The 22975-nt window shown below is 44.8% G+C and overlaps 1 protein-coding gene across 1 annotated transcript; it reads left to right on the top strand.

Annotated features, from left to right (window-relative positions):
• The first annotated feature begins 3108 nt into the window (after positions 1–3108).
• On the top strand, positions 3109–19092 carry LOC309378418 (cytochrome P450 4V2-like). Its single transcript, XM_081926536.1, has 11 exons — positions 3109–3387; positions 7325–7437; positions 9855–9940; positions 10469–10659; positions 11689–11758; positions 12303–12429; positions 12638–12829; positions 14610–14712; positions 16218–16352; positions 16463–16642; positions 18541–19092. The coding sequence occupies exons 1-11, from the start codon at positions 3177–3179 to the stop codon at positions 18711–18713; spliced, it is 1581 nt and encodes a 526-aa protein (XP_081782662.1). The 5' UTR covers positions 3109–3176; the 3' UTR covers positions 18714–19092.
• The last annotated feature ends 3883 nt before the right edge of the window (positions 19093–22975 follow it).

Below are 22975 nucleotides of genomic sequence, written 5' to 3' on the forward strand. Positions count from 1 at the left end.
TAGGCTCCTGTCCAAAGAATAAGGGCAAATGCAACTGCATCATAGGACTTAGCCATTCTGTTTTGTGTTATGGGTGGTCACTGGAGCTGTGGAGTTGTGCACACTGTTTTCCAGTATAAGATGGTGATTAAGAGGTCATTGTGTGGTTGCACAGTAGTATCCAGAAAGTGAACCAGACACTTAGACTGATCTAGGTGCAAGCAGTCAAGTCCTAGTGGAATTTCTCAAGACCCTCCTACATATATGCAGTGTACAAAAACACACCTTAGTGGGTCAAGGAAAGGACTGGAATGCTGGATCTAAAACATTTAAGCTGGAAGGAAGCATTTAACTAATGAAAAGTTGATGAAACCTCAACAGGTTGCATTCAGCAGAAGTCAGCAGAAGAAGGGCCATCCAGGAAGCTTGTAGGTTTCTCTCTCTGTCTGCTCTTTCTCATGCAGATAAAGCAAACTGACCTACAACCTGACATCTCCAGCTGTTGGGCTGCATAATCTCAATATTTACTATGTAACGCACTGGCTTTTACAGGTCACTGATAGTGATTTGACAAACTTTGCTTGCTTGCTCAGGTTTCTTCCCTGGGTGTTTCCAGTGCATCCACTTCTAACACAGGGATTGCCAAAGTTTGGGTGTCCAGGGAAGAACCGGTCCGCCAATGGGGTGGGGTGAAGCATCTGTCTCAAGTAGCAGAAGCACAAGATGTGGTCCGTCCCCCCGCTTCTGCTGCCTTGCAGAGTATTCTACCCTCTCACCAAGGGTGGACAGAGAAGATGAGTAGGGACACCTTAAGGAATACCCTGGCTCTTGCCAAGATCGGTGAGATCTGGGGCATTCTTGCACACAGTGTTTCTATTCATCTTCCCATGGGCGGGCAAGACAAGAAGAACTGCATGCAATTTGGCAAGAGCCAGGGCATTCCAGTGATGGTGGCAGTGTGGTGGCATGGCAACAGTGGAAGTTGGTAAGGAGCAGGAAGTCATACCGTAATTCCTGTTTCTCCACCTAAGGCCCACCCCTGCTTTGGATAAAGGTGTGGCAGTATCCAATCAACAAGACATTGTGCTGAGTATAATTAATACTAATCCTTTCACTGTAATGCTGGTTGGTCAATATTTTTACTTCAATCTTAATTGTTGAGAAACTGAGATAAAGATCATAAACAATCCATTAAATGGATTCCACAGCATGATGTGTGTAACCAAGATTTCCTGGCACTGGGCAGGACTCTACTCCAATCCCCAGACTCTCTCGCCACTTTTGACCCAGCTAGCTCCACCCATTGGCTGGTCAGCTCCTCAACTACCATAGGAATGGTAGGCTCTGGAGGTGATGTGGCAATGGGCACTGCTGGTTCTCTCTTCCCCTCTGGGATGCGTGGGAGTGCTGGGATGGGTTCCTCATCTGAGTCACTGCCCAGTCTGCCTCTACTCCCCACCTTGGAGTTGTTGTCCTCTTCTGACCACGCATGCCACTCCTGCGCTGTCCTAGTTAGCGCCACAGCACCCATGACACATAGCAGCTGAAAATGAGGCTAATACCATCTTATGGCTACCCAATGTAACTTTTAATACATGGAGAGGGAGAGAGAAGGATTCAATGGGTTCAGAAGCATGGATGTATCCAAGAGTTCCTGGCACTGGGCACACTCTGCTGGCTTTTTGGATCTAGGGTGAAGGTTACAATCTGTCCCAGCTGTTTACACAGCAGTGTTTTAAGCCCCATGAAACCTTTGGACAGATGAGATTTCTTAACTATGATCATAACAACATTGCCATGTTTTCTTTCACAAAGGTCAAGTTCTGACCAGTTATATGTTTTGTTGAATACCAAGGCACTGTGAAATGTCATAAGAGACAGCAGACTAGCAGACAGCACTCATATGCTAATGAATTATTTTAATCACTCTTGAGGCCTCAAGAATTTCCAGTAAAGTGGTACCTTGGGTTAAGAACTTAATTCGTTCTGGAGGTGAGGACCGTTCTTAGCCTGAAACTGTTCTTAACCTGAGATACCACTTTAGTTAATGGGGCCCCTCGCTGCCGCCACACAATTTCTGTTTTCATCCTGAAGCAAAGTTCTTAACCTGAGGTACTATTTCTGGGTTAGTGGAGTCTGTAACCTAAAGTGTCTGTAACCTTAAGCGTCTGTAACGCAAGGTACCACTGTATAAAGAGATGCACACTCTTCATTCCCTCCCACCCAATCCTGCCACTGCAAATCCTCCTAAATATTGTCAAGCTTTATTATCCTGGAGGGGTGTGTAACCCCTCCAGTTCAGAGACCTGATATAGCCCCCCTTAAGCAAATTTTCTGGACTCCCACTGCTTTTTGTAGCAGCAGCAAAAGGATAATACTTTGGTGATGATGCACACTCCAGCACCCTGATGGGAATACAGATCACCTCCTCCCTGGTCATCAGATCAATCATGTGATGAGCAGAGGAATGATCCCCCCCTCCCCTGGTGCTGTCCACAGAAGAGAAAGCTGCTTACTTCTGTTTCTGTCCCCACTCTCTCTGTGGGTGGCATGCAGCCCTTGAAGGCTGGGGCCAAGTGTGAATGTGCCCATTGGCAAAAGCAAGGTTAGCAACCCCTTCACTTAGGAAGTCAGAGAATGCCAGAAATAATTAATGAGAGGCTGCCTAATTTCCTTTTTGTGGTGGTTTTTTATTATTGTCTAGTTGTTTAGTCGTGTCTGCCATCCAGGTTGGTGGTCAGCCATGGTTGCTGCGGGAGCCAATTCTGCATGGGTGGGGAAATGTTTTCCTTCGCTGGTCCTAAATCCTCCCAACATGCAGCTTCGTTGGGTGTCCACGAGTTCTAGTGTTATATGAAAGAGGAAGGAAAACTTCTCTCTCGATCCATTTCCTCAGGCCTGGCGTGACTTCAGAGCTCCCCCAGGTCGCCTCTTGCTCGCGTTTTCGCTTGGCTACTGAGCACCAAGGCTGCCACCCTTCTCCACCCCCGTGACTCTCTTCCTCCCCGCCCCCGCCTGCACTCTTTGACTAGAGGCGGAGGTCACCCCGCTCTGCTTCTCCCTCCCGTGACCTCCTTCTTCCCTCTCGCAGTCCTGCCCCTCGCCGGCTCCGCCTCCTCCTCTCGCCCCGGGGCTTCTTTTCTCAGCAAAACGTTCCGCTTCCCGGAGCAGAGCGACGCTGTCCGCGCTGGGCGACGATGGGCTTTTGGGCGATGGCTCCGGAGGGCGCGCGGCTCTTCTCCTGGGCTCTCGCTCTGCTCGCCGCGCTCGCCACGCTGCTGGCTGTCTTGCTCGCCCGCTTGGTGCTCGACCAGTACTGGAAATACAAGGAGCTGAAGCCCATCCCGGGGATCAGTCCCTGGTACCCGGTGCTGGGCAACGCGCTGCTCTTTGAACGCGGCGGGGAAGGTAAAAGGCCGGCGGGGAGGCGGGAAGCGGCTGCAAAGCTTGGCAAGAGTTTTCCGAGGGGGGAAACGAAAGTAGCCTCGTTTCTCAAGGTTTGGAAATAAGCGTCTGTCGATCGTGACTTGTATACTAAAAGCGGCGAACAATACACAAGGGAGCGGCGCTTCCTAGGATAGGCACAGGAAAGTAGGCACTGTATCTGTCCTTCTATCTCTTAATTTCATTATGGTGAGATGCCCCACAGTCTTGTTCTTGTTTGAGGTGTGGCTGAGATGCAGCCATCCATCTTTTTACTGCGAATGTGTGAGTTTATGCTTTACCGGAAAAGGCTGGTTTTTACTTTAATATTCTTTAAACTTTTCTCTTGTATTCTGCATTGCACTTGTGAACAGGGGGGCCACCTTGAATAAAATATTGGGAGGGCCCAGGTAAGCCCGGACTCACATAATTGATCAAAAGATAAGGCGTGCACACATCATTCGAATGGCAACCTTTACCCTCTAATAATTTATTGGGGGTATCCTCATAAGTCTCCGGGCTGCTCTTCCAAAACTAGGTAGGGAGGATGAGGATAAGGGGAAAAGTAGAGGGAGTTTCCTCTGCCTGTCATTGGCTCTGACTCCAAATACAGTTAGGGACGCGGGTGGTGTTGTGGGTTAAACCACAGAGCCTAGGACTTGCCGATCAGAAGATCAGCGGTTCGAATCCCCGCGACGGGGTGAGCTCCTGTTGTTCAGTCCCTGCTCCTGCCAACCTAGCAGTTCGCAAGCACGTCAAAGTGCAAGTAGATAAATAGGTACTGCTCTGGCAGGAAGGTAAACGGTGTTTCTGTGCGCTGCTCTGGTTTGCCAGAAGCGGCTTAGTCATGCTGGCCACATGACCCAGAAGCTGTACGCCGCGCCCTTGGCCAATAAAGCAAGATGAACACCGCAACCCCAGAGTTGGTCACAACTGGACGGACCTAATGGTCAGGGGTCTCTTTACCTTTACCTTTACCAACTACAGTTGGGCTCCCCGCCTTCTGCCCCACCAGCCCTAGTGAGAACTAACCTAGTGCACTGACTGTCTCCTAACTGTGTATTGGAACGCAGCTTTCTTAGAGGCCTCTCAGGCATTGTTCTTGAACAGAGAATTCCAACAGGAGAAGAAAGTGCATGGAGTTTGGCCTCACCATCCTGGATCAGAACATCACCAGCACTCCAGACCGCATGCTTGAAGTGGTAGGTGATTTTGTTTGCCTGGGTTCCACCATAACAAGCAACCTCTCCATTGACACTGAGCTGGACAAGGATATTGGCAAGGCAGCTATGGCAACGGCACACCTCTCCCAAAGGTTCCAGGAGAATGTGATGCTAATGTCTAAGACCAATATGAAGGTCTACCAGGCTTGCATGTTGAGCACACTGCTTTGTGGAAGGGAGTCGTAGGCAGCTTACAGCTGCCAGGAGTGATGCCTCAATGCCTTCCACATGCGCTGCATCAGGAATATTTTGGGAGTCACATGGCAGGACAAACAAAGATGTGCTTTCCCAAGCCGACGTTCCCAGCATGTTTGCACTCCTGTCTCTGTTGACTTGGTCATGTCCACAGAATGGAAGATGGCAGGAACCCCAAGAATGTGCTCTACAGGCACCCAGCCCATTGGCAGACCAACTCTGTGTTACAAAGATGTCTACAAACGTGACATGAAGACTGGCAGCATCAACCCCATTGTGTGGGAATCTCTTGTAGATGATTTCAATGTCTGGAGACCGACAGTCAGTGACCAGAGGAGGAATGGTTGCTGGGAGGAGCGCAGAGAGGAGAAATGCCACGGTGCACCTGTAGCAGCAAAACCAGATGCCTTCATCTATCTTGCCTGCAATAAAACATGTCCCTCCTGTACTGGTCTCTACAACCACAGCAGGTGCTGTAATTCTCCAACGGTTTGACTTTACCCCCAAAGGCGCACAGTTCCATTGTCTCCCAAGACAGACAGATGCCAGGAGAGAGAGAAAGTATCATCAACATCCGCCAGTGTACTGGCCCCAATGAAAATGGGGCTGCTGTGTTTGACTTCCCCTCTTATATTTTGGTCTCATTTACTGCACCTCAACATTCTTGCACCTTGGTTTTCCTAAATTGAGTGGATATGTCTTAAAGGACGTTCTCAGTACAGTTACAGATAGGTAGCCGTGTTGGTCTGCCATAGTCAAAAAAAAAAAAAATTCCTTCCAGTAGCACTGGTATCTGAAGAAGTGTGCATGCACATGAAAGCTCATACCAAGAACTAACTTAGTTGGTCTTTAAGGTGCTACTGGAAGGAATTTTTTTTGTTCTCAGTACAGTGAGTTGAATGCATTAAAAATATTCCCTATGGTTAGGAACCTGCATGCCTGAAGCTTTTTTTTTTTTTTTTGAGGAGGTCAGGGATGTTGTGGACAAGGCTGGTGCATAGAAAGGGGCATTGGGAAAGGGAGCTTCAAGCCCCCTATTCATGTTGAGATTCCTTCTTCAAACATAGAACCTGCAAAGGGCTTAGGAGCAAGTTCAACTGAATGCTGTTTTACTTAAAAGTAAGCACTGCAGTTTCCAAAATAGTTACATGAAATCTCCTAGGTGAATCAAAGTGTTTCCAAACAAAGTGTGTTAAGAGCATGTTACATTAAGAGCAGGAAATCAGATACTTTAAGTATCTATCTTGGGAATCAAGTAAATTGGTATGGTTAGAAGTTTTTAGAAGTATTATTATCCAACTCTCAAAAAAGGTGTTCTTTTATACATTCTTTGCCTCCTGAGCAATTCTGCAATGCTGAATATTCTGCCTACCATAGTAGACATATTTTTTTTGACAACTACCAAACTTAGTAATGTGAGCTGCTGCTGTTCTTCTTTGTATAAAAAATGTGGCATTCTTTTGTCACATTTGCCACAATGTATGAATTCTTTTTCCAGCCTTGGAAAATGTCATTTAATTGTTTGGTTGCTGAATCTGAAGAGAACTCACTGAGCCCAGTCTTGATTGTCCGCCAATCCATCATTTTCGCTTTCTCCAGTTTCTTTAATAAGGGCTAGCCTGACTGTGAAGTGCCAATCAAAATCCCCCTCTCCACTTACCCAACCAGAGTGCCAGCTGTTGCTCTTGGGCCTGAAACCTAGTTTTGCAACACCCACATTCTGTGAAATAAATTATCTGCTGTTTGCATAAACAAAAAACATTGATAATGTAAAACACCACACAATGAAGGGGTTTTAGTCTCTGTTTCAACTGAATCAGCTTTAGCAAAATCGTTTACAAGCATGGTTAATACTCCATTATAAGATGGGGACTGTATTTGCAGAGGTGCAGATGTATCTTCTCCTATCATGTCTGGATTAGCCGGCCAGTTATATAGACTTTCATTAGAAGAATATATGACAGGACCTCTTTCCTGGGCTACAACATCTCCTGCCTCATCTATTGCACTCACGTCATTTTAAAGGACTAAGGGTGTCTGTTCTGTTCAGATCTATTACTTCTTGAGCCACCTGCTTTGCTGTTGCTTCTGGGTCCCTTTCTTCAATTACATGGTCACAATGATCAAATATGGGTTATTTTATATGCTGTGCCAGAGTGGGGCCCACTACCCACTAACAATGGGGAGCCTCTTTATATGGAATCACCCATGAAGAGGGGTTATTTATATGGTTAAGATGAGTTGTAAGCAAATGTAAATGTGCTCTTATACTTTCTGATGTTTACCAGAACTGATTGAGCGTGCTACATGAATTTAAACTTGATGGGAGGTTGGAAGGAGTCCCTTGTCTTTTGCAATCTGAATTTAGGAAGAGGGGCCTCCTGCTATGTGGCTGTTGATCTTTGCTTAGAGTAGGTGCTATTCTCATGAGAACAAGTAGCATAGAGGTGGGATATTGAATTTATTATTTTCATACCTGATGCATTTCCTTCCTCCCAACCCAGCTTTCTTTAGACAGTTGATGGATTACACTGCGTTGTTATGGAATACCCCACTACTACAGCTCTGGGTAGGACCACTGCCCTTTATTATCTTATATCATCCAGAAACCGTAGAGGTGAGTCTCTCAATCTTACTCTTTACTACAGGTCTGGAGAACTCCTACCCACCAAAGGGCACATTCCCTTGGGAATAATCTGCCAAGGGGTGCATGCATGCCTGTGGTGGGTGGAGCTGAAGCAGATGGTGAATAGGGCCAAAGTGGGAGCAGAGCCACCTCATTCTCTCCTTTACCATCCATTCACACGCATTGCACAAGCATGTACCTTGGTCTATTCTCGCATACGCTTCTCACTCCATCCTTCTACTCTCTTGTTAATTTGCATTCTCTCTCTCTCTCTCTCTCTCTCTCTCTCTCTCTCTCTCTCTCTGACACACACCCCCTTCCCATTTTCTCTCTTCTCCCCATGGGGCAATTGGACTTAGGAAAACAAGTTTCCCTTAGTCCCCAATTCCCTCCCCCCCCCCAGGTTTGTTTTCCTAGGGTGTATGTGTGTAATTTCACCCCCCCCAAAAAAAAGGGTAGGGGAAGGATGCATGGGGAGCATTAACTCTTTCCGCCACAGCTGCTGTACCTCTCTGAAAATTGCCTTCCACACTGCAATCAGGCTTAGAAAAAATTGTTTGGTATGGATGGGAGCTAGCCCTCCCAGGCCTAATTCCATCATTGGGACAGGATGTGGATCACAGTATGTGATCCTGCTGCATGGTGCTTTTATTCTAGAATAAAATAGGTGCCGGTACTCACCATGAAGTTGTTACAATAAGTGCCATACTTTTTAACAGCAATGACAAAGAGGTGGCAGTGCTGGTTACCCTTGAATAAAGGTAAAGGGACCCTTGACCATTAGGTCCAGTCGTGGCTGACTCTGGGGTTGCAGCGCTCATCTCGCTTTATTGGCCAAGGGAGCCGGCATACTGCTTCCGGGTCATGTGGCCAGTATGACTAAGCTGCTTCTGGCGAACCAGAGCAGCTCATGAAAATGCCATTTACCTTCCCGCCAGAGCGGTACCTATTTATCTACTTGCACTTTGAAGTGCTTTCGAACTGCTAGGTTGGCAGGAGCAGGGACCGAGCAATGGGAATCACGGGGATTCAAACTGCCAACCTTCTGATCAGCAAGACCTAGGCTCTGTGGTTTAACCCACAGCACCACCCGTGTCCCTCTTACCCTTGAATACCTCCTGTAAAAAAAAGAAATCCTGCTGCACCTTTTAAATAAACCACCCCCTCCATAAAGCAGTCTGAATGAGAACTCAGTCAGCTGTCTTTAATTGGAGAAGATAACCTAAAAACTCTGTTTGTCTTCCAAGGCGGGTTTTCTTAGCATGTACCCAAGAAGATAAACGTAACCCAACAGCCATAGCGTTCCCATTCTACCAGGTGCTTTATATACCTCTTCCTCTTTTACTCAGAAATAAGTTCCATTGTTTCTAATGGAGCTTGCTCAGTAGTGGGTATCTGTTTAGGTTCGTCTGCTATCCTATGCACACTTACCTGGGAGAAAGCTTCAATAGACCCTTTGGAACTTCTGAAAAGACTCAGATGCAATTGCATATTAAAGGCACCAGTCCTCTGCATTCTTACCTGGGAGTAAGTCCTGCGGAAGCTGCTAGGACTTAATTCTTAATAAATATAATCAGTGAAGCTGGATCCAATCTTGGATCCTGCTAAATTGGAAGTACTTCTGCAACCCAAGAACAGGAGTGAGATAAATTGCTTATGTAAAGCTTGAGCTGTACAAAGCCTTGAACTTCATTTTGCACTGTCAGCGCGAGGATTGTTTTTAATGTTGATATTCTGTTAATGATCCACTAGTCTGAAAACATCAGCAGAGTGCTGTTATCTTTGTTCAGTTGTTGTTGTTTTAAGTAAATTCTATTATAGTGATATGCATTTTCCAATATATCTGTTTGGATGTATTTTTTTAAAGCAGGTGGAGGCTTTTTTCCTTGGCAGGATTTTGACAATGGCAGCTGCTAAAGGGATTAAAAAGAATTCCACCTGCCAGATTCAAGGAATGACTGGGTGTAAGGTTTCTACCACTTATGCTGGACAAAAGGATTGTCTGTGGGCAGATACGGCTGGACTATTAGAGTGGGATTAAACTAGGCAGGGCAGCCTGGTTTTGATTTCCTGAGAGGAAAATTTAGAATTCTAGAAGCGGCTAAGAGTGTTTTATGGGTGGTGTAAGACAACAGCCCATCCTAGAAGGATTTTATCTGTCTAGCGACAGGTTTAAAGTGTGAAGTTAAGAAGGATCTTAAATACGTCATTACCAATCTGATGTCAGGACCTACCATACCCTCAGGGCATAATCAAGATCTGGAATCTAAAGAGAAAGCAAAGGAGCTGCTAAGACTGCTAAATCAACAGCTGTCACTTTGAACTCAACTAGAATATATTTTAGATAGTGAAGGCAGCATTGGAGGGCAAAGTCAAGAATTTACTTTTTTAATCTCTTCTGTTGGCAGGTTGTATTGAGTAGCTCTAAGCATATTACAAAATCCGATCCTTACAAGTTTCTGCATCCTTGGCTGGGCACAGGGCTTCTAACGAGGTAAGGAAAATGCACCCCTGGAACATGGGTGCACAGTGTACCCCTTTGTTGCAACCCTTGGAACACAGTGTAGCTGGTGTGTCCAATACTGGTTGAGCTGTTAGTCGTCCTCAACACATATATAAGGAATGTGTGAAGGAAGAAATGGGACTGGGGTCATAGGTCACACCCCCAACATTCTAGTTCCTCATGCCCTATTGAATATGTCAAAAGGGCCCCTCCTCGTGCACAGAGGTATTCATTGCAGATGGAAGGCCCCTTTCAGACGCTGTGCTGAAAATGGACTTTGGAGATGGGGCTTCGGCTGCAGTCCTGCTCCATTTTCCTCCTGTTTCGTACCTGTACTAACTCATTTTAACAAAATGGTTTTTTAGTGGGGGGGAATGGCCAGCTGGGGGCAAGGAGGAATAGAGTGAACTGGAGCACTGCGTGCTGCAATGTTTTGTTCTGGGTCCTGCTTGAAGGCATCAATGCATTTTGAGACTTGTTTGTGTAGAGAAAAATAACATTTAAGTTTCTGTTTTGCAGCACTGGGGGCAAATGGCGGTCCCGAAGGAAAATGTTAACACCCACCTTCCATTTCACCATTTTAGAAGATTTCCTTGAAGTGATGAATGAACAAGCCAATATCCTTGTTCAGAAACTTGAAAAGCATGTGGACAAGGAGCCATTTGATTGCTTTTTCTACATCACATTGTGTGCCCTTGATGTAATCTGTGGTAAGTGCTGTGGTTGCTGTCAAAGTGTTGCAATAAATGAGGTTTAAACATCCCTGCTCATTTTCTGGAAGAATTGAGCAGAAGTGTTGTTTTCCAGTGTTAATAGCTTGTTATTCATTTAAATGCGGATTCAGTGATCCATGGTGGAGAACATCAGTGGTTTTGAACCTGTGTGCCATGGCACCCCGGGGTGCCTTGAATGATGGTCAGGGGTACTTCAGGCAACACTGGCCTCCGTCCATCTTTTCTTCGCCTCTGATGCCCTCTCACGTCTCTGTCTCCCAAAGGCTTGTGTGGCTGTTGGTTACAGCAGCCCTGGCTACAAGTTCCCCAGGCAAATGGTGCCTCTGGGGCTGCCCAGGGATGCTTCCCAGGCCCCTGTGGGGCAGTGTGAGAAGGCACCTCTCTTTGGAGTGGGGTGGGGGGCAGCTCAGAGGCCAGGGGCGGCAGCTGCAGGAGAGGAGAGAGAAGGCTGGGGGTTTGAAAAAGCGTGAGAGGCTGTCAGCTCTGCAAGCAAGGGGTCACATAACTGGGCTCCTGAACCCCACAGGGGTGCCACAGAAGGAATGTAGTTGGCCAAGGGAGCCATGGGCTTAAAAAGGTTGGAAAGCTCTGATCCACACTGATAGAGAAGGGAAATAATTCATTGTCAAATTGTAATTAAATTGAATCACTGTTGATTTGTAGTCAGTCTGAATGCAGGTCAGGACTGGGACACAAGAACACATACTATGGGACCAAAAGGGAATCCCAGGAGACAATGACCACAGGTGTAGTATTAGTGCAGTATTACTACAATTTGACCATATGGCTCAGTCCTTTGCATGCCGGGCACACTGGGTTCATATCTTGGCATCCCCAGATGAGTCTAGGAAATACTTCTCTCTGAAACCTGGAAAGTCATTGGAAGTCAGTGTAGACAGCATTGAGCTCAGTGGTGTGACTTGAAGTAAGGTCTTCCTTTTATGTCCTGTTCTTGGTTTGTAGGAACATGATTCTTTGATTGAGTTCTTTCTCTACTGTTCCTAGAAACAGCCATGGGCAAGAACATAGGAGCACAACACAATAAGGATTCTGAGTATGTCCGAGCTGTCTACAGGTAGGTGTCAATGTGATCTCCTTTCTAGAAGCAGGGATGGTGAACCAGTGGCCTGTCAAAAATCAGAGATGCTGGTAGCTGGAGTCGAACAGCATCAGGAAAGCCACAGGTTCCCCATCTCTGCAGCAGAGCCTTGATCCACAAATACTTTTACAGGGGGCTAGATGGAGATGTTTCCCTTCCGCAATGCAGATAGCCTTTAGCTTGAACTTGACTGTCTGCATGATAAATTTCCAAAGGCCTGCTTTGTGTGACCTTCCTCCCTGCCACTTATTGGAGCTGAATTGCACAATTCAGGACCTCTATGTGGGTTGAATGCTCATATAGAAGCTGCATTCACACTGCATCTTTGCAGTGGAGAAGCAGGGCACTGCTGTGGCTGTATGTCCCAAACTGGACTCTGTTTTACATGTGAATTACTTTTCTCTGCATCTCTACATGTCACTCTGATTTGCTCAGCCTACTAGCAAAAAAATTGGGCTCTTTCATGCACTTTATGGTACTTTCCTAGAAATATATCCAGCATTGTTGCTTGTTACCCTAGGATGAGCGATCTGATTCACCGCAGACAGAAGTCCCCCTGGCTCTGGCCTAACCTTCTGTACCTCATGTTCCAAGAAGGGAGAGAACATTACAGTAGCCTAAAGATACTTCACACCTTTACTGATAATGTAAGCTGCTATGTTTTTCCTTACTATTGCCTGTAGTTTGTTTGATTCCCTTCATTCATTAATCCATCTATCACAGTTTAACAGTGCACTGACCCAGCGCATCACTTATTTCAGGGGACAACCGTCGCATTATTTGGCATTGCAGGGAGTGCACACATTGGATTATGCAACCTGAAAAATAAACACCTTTTTTGTTTTGCTATCTAAGGTTATTGCAGAAAAAGCTCGTGAATTAAAAAACCAGGAGCGGCATAAAAGCAATGCTGTCAGCAACGGTGATCAAAGCAAGCGCAAAGTCAGGAGAGCTTTTCTCGATATGCTTCTGAATGCCACCGATGACGATGGGAAGAAGTTGAGCTACCTGGACATTCGAGAGGAAGTGGATACATTCATGTTTGAGGTATAGAATGCCCAGTGCTGGTTTAGGTTGCAGAACTCTACTCATTTACCCAAGAGTAAACCCCATAGAGCTCAATGAACCTTGTATGAGGCTTGCATTGTAAGTGACTTCCAGAACTCAGGAAATCTCCGGTTTGAATCTCTTTCCTAGCTGGATGCTGGCAACTCAGTCTCATTTAGGCCAGTAACTACAGTATGGGGATAATAATTCTGACCACAGGTGGTCATTTCAAACAGAAATGAGGACCTTCAAGCCTGTGGGCCAAACCTTGTCCATGCAGACCCCTCTGTCAGGGGTTCATGACACTCTCCAAACAATGCCCCTCACCAGTCCTGTTTTGCACCCTCTTGCAGTATTTTTGTGGCTGCCAGTGTAGTTGGGGCTTGCAAGAGCAATTTTTTTAGCTCCCTCTCCCACTTGTGGAACTCTATCCACTAGGAGTATTTGTTCATGCCTCTTCGACTATTCATCTTTCACCAACCTGGGGAAGACAATTTTGTACAGAGGACTTCCTGTTGATTTGGGTATGGCTGGTTGACTTCTTCATCTCCTCCTACACCCACCCTTCACTGTAAAGTCCCAGGGCAGTTTATATCTAAAAAGGGACAATACAACACATTACAGCAAATAAGCCAACCCCATCCCATGCAACACAATAGATACATATAAACAAACCAGTTTATATGTATACCAGTTGGAATGTAAAGGTAAAGGTAAAGGGACCCCTGACCATTAGGTCCAGTCGTGACTGACTCTCGGGTTGCGGCGCTCATCTCACTTTATTGGCCGAGGGAGCCATGCTTCCGGGTCATGTGGCCAGCATGACTAAGCCGCTTCTGGTGAACCAGAGCAGCACACAAAAACGCTGTTTACCTTTCTGCCGCAGCGGTACCTATTTATCTACTTGCACTTTGACGTGCTTTCGAACTGCTAGGTTGGCAGGAGCAGGGACTGAGCAATGGGAGCTTACCCCGTCACGGGGATTCGAACCACCGACCTTCTGATCGGCAAGTCCTAGGCTCTGTGGTTTAACCCACAGCACCACCCGCGTCCCTTCCAGTTGGAATGTAGGGGGGGGGTCCTAAAGATAATAGCTCATCAGTTGAATGTCCAAGGCAAGAGGTGCATCTTCAGTGGCTACCTCACATGGAAACATCTGATGCACCTCTGCAGAGAGAGAGTTTTGGGGCCATGACAGAGGAGGCTCTGCTATGCTGCTTCTGGGCTTTGTTTTGTTTTCTGGCTTGTAATTATTTTATGTGTTCTGATTGTTTTTTTGAGTGCTAGCTATGTTGAGGACTAATTTTTTAAGTGGAAGGACAGGATATAAATAAAATTAGGTGACACCCTAGAAGTTGCAGTGTATGTGTTGTTGTTGTTGTATTAGCCAATCTGACTGGGTTGCCCCAGCCATTCTAGGCGGCTCCCAACAAAATATTAAAAACACAATAAAACATAGCTAGATAGGAATATCAACCATTCTGAGAAGACCTTTTCAGATATGGGAATGACTTAGGAGTGTCAGTCTGCCTTTGACACATGGGTAGTGACCAGAGCTGGAAGAATCCCTGGCATCTGCTGTTGCCTATACACTTAAATTTTTGAAATATTCATTCTTGTGTATGTGGCTGGTGCCTTAGAAGTTTAGATTTGTGCAAAACCAAAGGTTGTGGGTGCTAGAGGATTTGAAATATTTTGTTCAGGTCCTGGAAAGGGCCAGCAGCTGAGATATCTTTTTTGTGTGTGATAAAACTTTAGACATTTAATTCTTTCTTCCAAGGGTCATGATACTACCGCTGCTGCCATGAATTGGTGCATTTACTTGCTTGGGTGTGATCCAGAAGTCCAAAGAAAAGTTCACCGTGAACTGGATGAAATTTTTGGTGAGTTTTCCTTTCCTCCGGGTGTGAGCCTGGGCAAATGTGGTAAACAGGTGTTTATCTAAGTAAATGCTCATAAATGTCGCAAAATTCCTCTAACACAGAGATGGGGAACCTCTGGGCCACAAGTACAGATCCCAGTTTGGCCCATGAGGCTGTTTTCACCAAACTACACCCACCTGCCCCACACCTGATGTCCTTTGTGACTTTGAGACTGGAGCAGAGGTGGATGTGGTTACAAGAGGACAATTGGCATCTTAAAGGGTGAACGACCACTGGGATTAACTGTCCTAAGGCATTCCAAAGCATGCAAGGGGTTTCTCCATCGGTGGCCATCAGCTGAACAACGTCTGCTGAGGAAGAAAGTCTGGTTGCAAAGGTGATTTGGATCCAAAGCACATTTGCAAGTAGACCTCAAAGGGGATTCCTGCAACTGCCATTGCAGTTGATTGCAGGTTACAGCAAGTCCTTGTGATTTCTGAAAGGTGAGCAGCCCCACCCAAATTGACCCATGGTGAGAAGATTAAGGGTCTGGCCCCCTGGTCGGATCCAGTTCCCCATCCCTGTTCTAAATCAGGTCGGGAAACTATGGTCCTGCAGACTTTCCTAGAACCTTTAACCCTTCCCAGTTCCCTTTAACCTCAGCCAGAAGGCCAATCTCCCCTCCAACTCCAAACATTACACCTTTTAGGTATTGGCGGCAGTGGCTTGGCCTGCACATCAAAGGCTCCCAGATAACATTCTGCAGGTTCAATCTTTGATGCATTGCATCCTGTCACTTCACTAGACAATGATGCTGCACTGCTTTAACTCTCTTAAAAGGGACCACCTAGGAAAGAATTGCAGCTTAAAACAAAAATATGGTTTTTATTTTGCTGGCTAAGGTGAATTACGAATGCTTGGAAGTGCTGTCCCCTAGTGGCCTCAGAGGGTAGCAGAAGAAGAAGAAGAAGAGTTTGCACCAAGGCTTTTTTTCAGCTGAAACTTGGTTCTGCCACCTCTCAGATGGGAAGAAGAAGAGTTTGGATTTGATATCCCACCTTTCACTCCCCTTCAGGAGTCTCAAAGCAGCTAACAATCTCCTTCCCCTTCCTCCCCCACAACAAACACTCTGTGAGGTGAGTGGGGCTGAGAGACTTCAAAGAAGTGTGACTGGCCCAAGGTCACCCAGCAGCTGCATGTGGAGGAGCGGAGACGTGAACCCGGTTCCCCAGATTACGAGGCTACCGCTCTTAACCACTACATCACACTGGCTTTCCTAGCAATGCCTTCTGCTGACAAAAATGCTATTCTGGAGTCAGGAGCCAGACCTCATGCTTTTTTGTGCTGTGGTCTTTGCAGCTCTAGTGTGGTCAGACCTTATGCCAGCGAAAAGGAAGCCCTGATGAGCTGGTTCTAAGCATAAGCACAGAAATGATTTATGGCGGTTTAGTGGGTTAGACCCCACACTGCCTCCTGCTCCACCCTGATTTAAAATAGGTGTCTGAATAACACACGTTTATTCTCAGGGGACTCCGATCGTTATGTTACCATGGACGATTTGAAGCAACTACGGTATCTGGATTGTGTTATTAAAGAAGCTCTTCGCCTCTTTCCTTCTGTTCCATTTTTTGCCCGTACACTGAGTGAGGAATGTTATATAAGTAAGTAATTCAGGTTGGTTAATGCTTTGATGCACTGTGACTATAAGCTTAGTACTATTGGGGGTGGTTCTGGAAGAAGAGACTAACAAATATCTCTTCTCCTTTGGCAGGAGGGTTCAAGGTACCAAAAGGGGTCGATGTCATAATTGTGCCCTATGCACTGCATAGAGACCCTGATGTCTTCCCAGACCCTGAGGAATTCAGACCTGAGCGATTTTTCCCTGAGAACACAGCTGGGAGGCACCCATATGCATATGTACCTTTCTCTGCTGGGCCCAGGAATTGTATTGGTATGTATGAGGATAAAGAAAATCTCTATCTCTTCAGAACCCCAGACCACAGTATGCTTCCATTACTGATCTTTCAAAGGGAGATTTTTGTCATAGTACAGTGGTACCTCAGGTTACAGATGCTTCAGGTTACAGATGCTTCAGGTTACAGATTCCGCTAACCCGGAAGTGGTACCTCGGGTTAAGAACAGTTTCAGGTTAAGAACGGACCTCCAGAATGAATTAAGTTCTTAACCTGATATACCACTGTACTTAGAGCAAGGCCTACAAATGTATTGTTGTTGTCAGGACTGGCCCTAGTTTTAGGCAAGCTGAGGTAATTGCCTCAGGCAGACAGTGCTAGAGGATGGCAAATCGGTGCCCTTTGACCAGCTGTGGTCCTGCTATTGCCCAGTGAGGCCTTCCACCTTCTCCATTGCTCTAGAAAGGAAAAGGGGGCATGAATTTGACCAAACTGCGGGAGGCAGTGGAAGACAGGAGTGCCTGGCATGCTCTGGTCCTTGGGGTCACAAAGAGTCGGACATGACTAAATGACTAAACAACAACAACGAGTCAGTAGCAGAAGTTGTCTAAAGGGGATGATTATCCAACAGCAAAGCTGGAAGATTATGCAATCTACTAAAGCCCCAGCAACACTGCACACCTAAAGCAATATTACACCATCTTAAATGGTGATGGGTTCTCCCGAAGAATCCTGGGAGCTTTACTTTGTTAAGGGGTCTAAGAGTTGTTATGAAACCTCTATTTCCATCAGAGAGCTATAGTTCCAAGTTCCCTAGGCAGAACGACAGATTGTCAAACCACTCTTGAGAACAGTAAGTGACAGAAGTGAATGCACCTGAGTTTAAGTTATATGAATGGAGATTATGTCTATCCATAAGGAAGACCAGTAAGAGCTGTTTGGCAGTGGAATAGACTCCTCACAAGAGGGAGTGGAATCTTCTTCCTTGGAGTTTTGTTTTTTAGCAGAGATTGGATGGCCTTCTGTCATGGATGCTTTAGTTGACATCCCTGCATTGCCGGGGGTTGGACTCGATGACCGTCAGGGTCCCTTCCAACTCTACAATTCTATTATTTTATGATGCTAAACCTCTTCAAGCATTTCACACACTCCTTCCAGTGGTTTTATATACATCGCCCCTCCCCCCATACTACCTTCTTGGTAATTTTGAGTAGACATCTGAATAATAATAGAATAGTGTTTAATAATTCTTAAATGAATTTGACAGCCTGACCTCAGTGTCATGTGGCAATAATAATAATAATAATAATAATAATAATAATAATAATAATAATAATTTTATTTATACCTGGCCCACACTGGGCGGCTTCCAATAGAATATTAAAAATGTGCTAAAACATCATAATAAAATACATATTATTGCTCTAGTTAACTCTATCTTGTCTTCACTTTCCAATGTATAGCGCAGTTGTACCTGGATCTAAAAGTTATTTCTACACTATTAATCCATCCCTTCCAGTTTTTCACTCGTTCCCGCCAGTGGCTGTAAATCCCTCACCATCTGTATAAGTATAGAAAAGTGTTCAATTATTTTTTTATGAACCTGAGAATCTGACCTCAGTGTCACATGGCTCATACTGAATAATAATAAATATGTACAGTATTACAGTGGTACCTCGGGTTAAGAACTTAATTCGTTCTGGAGGTCCGTTCTTAACCTGAAACTCTTCTGAGACACCACTTTAGCTAATGGGGCCTCCTGCTGCCACTGTGCTGCTGCTGTGCAATTTCTCTTCTCATCCTGAAGCAAAGTTCTTAACCTGAGGTACTATTTCTGGGTTAGCGGAGTCTGTAACCTGAAGTGGCTGTAACCTGAGGTACCAATGTATTGCTCTGGTTAATTGTATCTTGTCATTGCTTTCCAACCCCTCTGCAGGTCAGCGCTTTGCACAGATGGAAGAAAAGGCTATTTTAGCCACCATTCTACGGCGCTTTTGTGTTAAAAGTATGCAGCAACGCGATCAACTCGGCCCTGTAGGAGAACTGATTCTTCGTCCAAATAAAGGCATCTGGATTCAGTTGAAAAGGAGATCGTCTTCTAGCTCTTAAAATAAGAAACACTTCATTTGGACTACTTAAGAAGAAACACTTGATTTTCACAGTAGGACATTTCAGACTGCCCAACCCTACTAGGACTTCTTTTTGTTAACCAAAATTGTGCTGTTGCCTTTAAAAAGTTAGCAGCTGCAATCCAGAAGCTGATGCTTGTTCAGTTGATGGGATATTCCAAATGACTTTGTAATTCTTAGGCTTTGCCCTAGGTTGCACTAGCTGATTTTTCTTATCCTAAAGAAAATGAGGAATTTGTTTTATTCTTTAAAACTCCTTTATTCATTATTTATGCACATAAGTAGGGAAATATAGATACTGAAGTATTTTAAGGATGTATGACTATAATAATAAAAAGTATGAATGAAATTACACCTGAGCTCCAGAGCAATCTTTTCTTATTGGCTATCATGGACCAAGATGTGATTAGGACGTCTTAGTACTCAAAGGCTTCACAGAAACATTTAACTAAAGAAGCTCAAGCTTTGACATTAGTGAAAAACTATCAACTTATTTATTTATTGAACAGTGATTATAAGTTATTAATTTTGTCCAAAATATTAAGAACGATTTTACAGGTTCTCAATCATCATAATCAATGTGGATTTCTGCCTAAAAGATAATGCCAGAAATGTGTTTGATATTTTGGAATATCTGAATTTTCATAATGAGAGGCAAGCTGTTTTGGTATTTTTGGATGCAGAGAAAGCCTTTGAAATGGGTATTTTTGTTTTGTTTAGACTATTGCAAGATATGAACTTTGGAGATAACTTTATTAAATGGGTAAAATCGATTTATACTTCCAGATAGTCTAGATAAATGTTAATAGAGACCTGATAAAAACCCTTTGAGACACAGAAGGGGACAAGGCAAGAGTGTCCATTTCCCTTGCTACTTTTCATCCTGGTCTTGGAAGTCTTGCTTAGAGACATTAGATAAGATGAGAGAATTATGGGAGTAAAGATAAGAAAAGAAACTTATAATGATGACTTCATGTAATAATATTAATAATATTCTGTGGCTCCCAACAGAATTAAAAGCACAATAAAACAATAAAAACTTCCCTAAACAAGGCTGCCTTCAGATGTCTTCAGATGTCATGTTAGTTTTGGAAAATCTGCGACAGGGAATGGAAATTCTTATGGTTGAGCTAAATGAATTTGGTATGTTAGCAGGCTTTTAGGTTACTCACCAGAAAATGAAAATATTGACAAGGAACATGTCAACAGAAGATCAGAAGGTTTTGATGAAGAAGAAAGGGTTTCAAATTGGGGGTGGAGTAGGAAATGATCTATAATGAAATTAAGAAAGTCCTTAAGTGGACGTTTCCTAAGAAACCGGAGGCTTTTCTTCTGGGCATGGTTGGCCAAACGGTGTCAAAGAAGGATAGGACATTTTTTATGTATGCTACTACAGCAGCAAGAATTCTTCTGGCAAAGTATTGGAAGATGCAAGAACTACCTACTCTGGAAGAATGGCAGACAAAGGTGACAGACTTTATGGGATTGGCAGAGATGACCGGCAGAATCCGCGACCAGGGGAAAGAGACAGTGGAAGAGGACTGGAAGAAATTTAAAATATATCTTAAAAATTGTTGTAAAATTGAGGAGTGTTAAGATGTCAAGGGGTAAGAACTAGAGAATTACAGCTGTAACTAATAAGTTTAGGGAAAATTAATGGAAGGGAACTAGTAGATAAACTGACTAATGGGTTGCTAAAGAACTGTAAAACAAGGATGCAGCGAAAGGGAGGTATGGGGAAGTCGGAGGAAAGAAGGTGTATGAAAACAACATTATGATTTAAATGTTTTGTATGTATTTGTTTCTTTTTTGTTTTGTTTGTGTGTTTTTATTATGTGTTTAAAAAGTGAATAAAAATTATTTTTAAAAAAAAAACAAATTGGGGTGGAGTAAAATATTTGGGTATTACTATGACAAATATGAATTGTACATTGTTTCAAAATAATTATGTTAAGACATGGACTGAAATAAAAAAAGACAGGTCAAGATGGGAGCTGATAAAATTGTCATTGAGTAGAATCTCAGTGATAAAGATGAATGTTTTGCCTAGAATGAGGTTTTTATTTCAAATTTTTTGACTAATTATTTATCATTTAAACAATGGCAAAAAGTTTTTATCTGTTTTTATGGCAGAGGAAGAAACTACATGTTAAAGTACAGTGGTACCTTGGAAGTCGAACAGAATCTGTTTCAGAAGTCCGTTCGACTTCCAAAACCTTTGGAAACCACGGCGCAGCTTCCGATTGGGTGCAGAAAGTTTGGGAGCCAAAACATTCGAGTCGCAAAGTGTTGTTCAACCAGGGTAGGACTGTATTGCAAGATGCAAAGGAAAGGGAAGGATTAGGCATACCTGACTTGAATTTGTGCTTTGCCGCTTGTTGCTTAGTGTGGATAAAGGATTGGGTGACACTGAAAAATAAGACACACATGGAACTGGGAAGACATGATTTAATGTTTGACTGGCATGGGTATTTTTGGTATGATAAACTTAATGTGGAGCTCAAAAATCACTTCATTAAATGTGCCGTATTAAGAATCTGGAATAGATATGAACCTAGGTTATGTACAAAGACACCTTCATGTATTTCACCACAATAAGCTAATAATAATAATAATAATAATAATAATAATAATAATAATAATAATAATAATAATTTTATTTATATCCTGCCCTCCTCAGCCGAAGCCGGGCTCAGAGTGGCTAACAACAGTAAAAGTAACACAGTTTACATAAAATCACAATCTGTTAATTGCAATACATTCTAAAATCAATTCATTCTAAAATCAATTCAGAATCAAATTAATGGCAACCCTTGGGCTAGAGTTCTATGAGGATTACCAAAGGAGGGGGTCAGACTGTGCCTTGGCCAAAGCCCTGGTGGAACAGCTCTGTCTTGCAGGCCCTGCAGAAAGATATCAAGTCCTGCAGGGCCCTAGTCTCTTGTGACAGAGCGTTCCACCAGATCGGGGCCACAGCCAAAAAAGCCCTGGCTCTGGTTGAGGCCAGCCTAACCTCCCTGTGGCCTGGGACCTCCAAGATATTTTTGTTTGAAGACCGCAAGGTCCTCCGTGGGACATACCAGGAGACGCAGTCCCATAGGTACGAGGGTCCTAGGCCGTATATGGCTTTGAAGGTTAAAACCAGCACCTTAAACCTGATCCTGTACTCCACCGGGAGCCAGTGCAGCTGGTAGAGCCCCAGGTGAATGTGATCCCACAGCGAGGACCCCATAAGGAGTCTCGCCGCGGCATTCTGCACCCGTTGGAGTTTCTGGGTCTCAAGGGCAGCCCCACATAGAGTGAATTACAATAATCAAGTCTGGAGGTGACCGTCACTTGGATCACATTGACTAGGTCAGGGCAAGAGAGGTAAAGAGCCAACTGCTTAGCTTGGCGGAGATGAAAAATGCCGCCTTTGTTATAGCTGCAATCTGCACCTCCATGGAAAGGGAGGTGTCGAAGATTACACCCAAACTCTTAACGGATTGTGCTGGCACTAATTGCGCCCCCGCAAGAGATGGGAGTTGCCCCCCAATCCCATATTGTCCCAACCCAGCCAAAGGACCTCTGTCTTCAAAGGATTTAACTTAAACCGGCTCCCACATAACCATCTAGTCACAGCTTCAAAAAATCTGATCAGTGTGTCTGGGGCCGAGTCAGGATGGTCATCCATCAACAGACAGAGTTGGGTGTCATCAGCATACTGATGGCAACCCAAACCAAAACTCTGGACAAACTGGGCGAGGGGGCGCATAAAGATGTTGAAAAGCCTCGGGGGGAGTATTGCACCCTGCGGCACTCCACACACCAAGGAGTGGCGCGATGACAGTTTCCCCCCAAGCTCCAACCTCTGACCCTGACCAGAGAGAAATGAGTGCAGCCATTAAAGGACTGTGCCCTGGATCTCCATGTCAGCAAGACAGTGGTCCAGGAGTTTGTGATCGACCATGTTGAAGGCTGCTGACAGGACTAAAAGAATCAGCAGCCCCGACCCACCTTGATCCAGCTACCTGCGGAGATCATCTCTTAGGGCGACCAGGGCCGTCTCGGTCCCATGACCAGAGCGGAAGCCGGACTGGAATGGATCGAGAGCCAATATAGAAAAGAGGAGATAGGGAAAGGGTTGACCATGGGTAGGCAAACTAAGGCCCAGGGGCTGGATCCGGCCCAATCGCCTTCTAAATCCGGCCAGCAGATGGTCCGGGAATCAGCGTGTTTTTACATGAATGTGTGCTTTTGTTA

Source organism: Podarcis melisellensis, assembly GCF_964234715.1.
Source record: "Podarcis melisellensis genome assembly, chromosome: 9".
NCBI lineage: Eukaryota > Metazoa > Chordata > Lepidosauria > Squamata > Lacertidae > Podarcis > Podarcis melisellensis.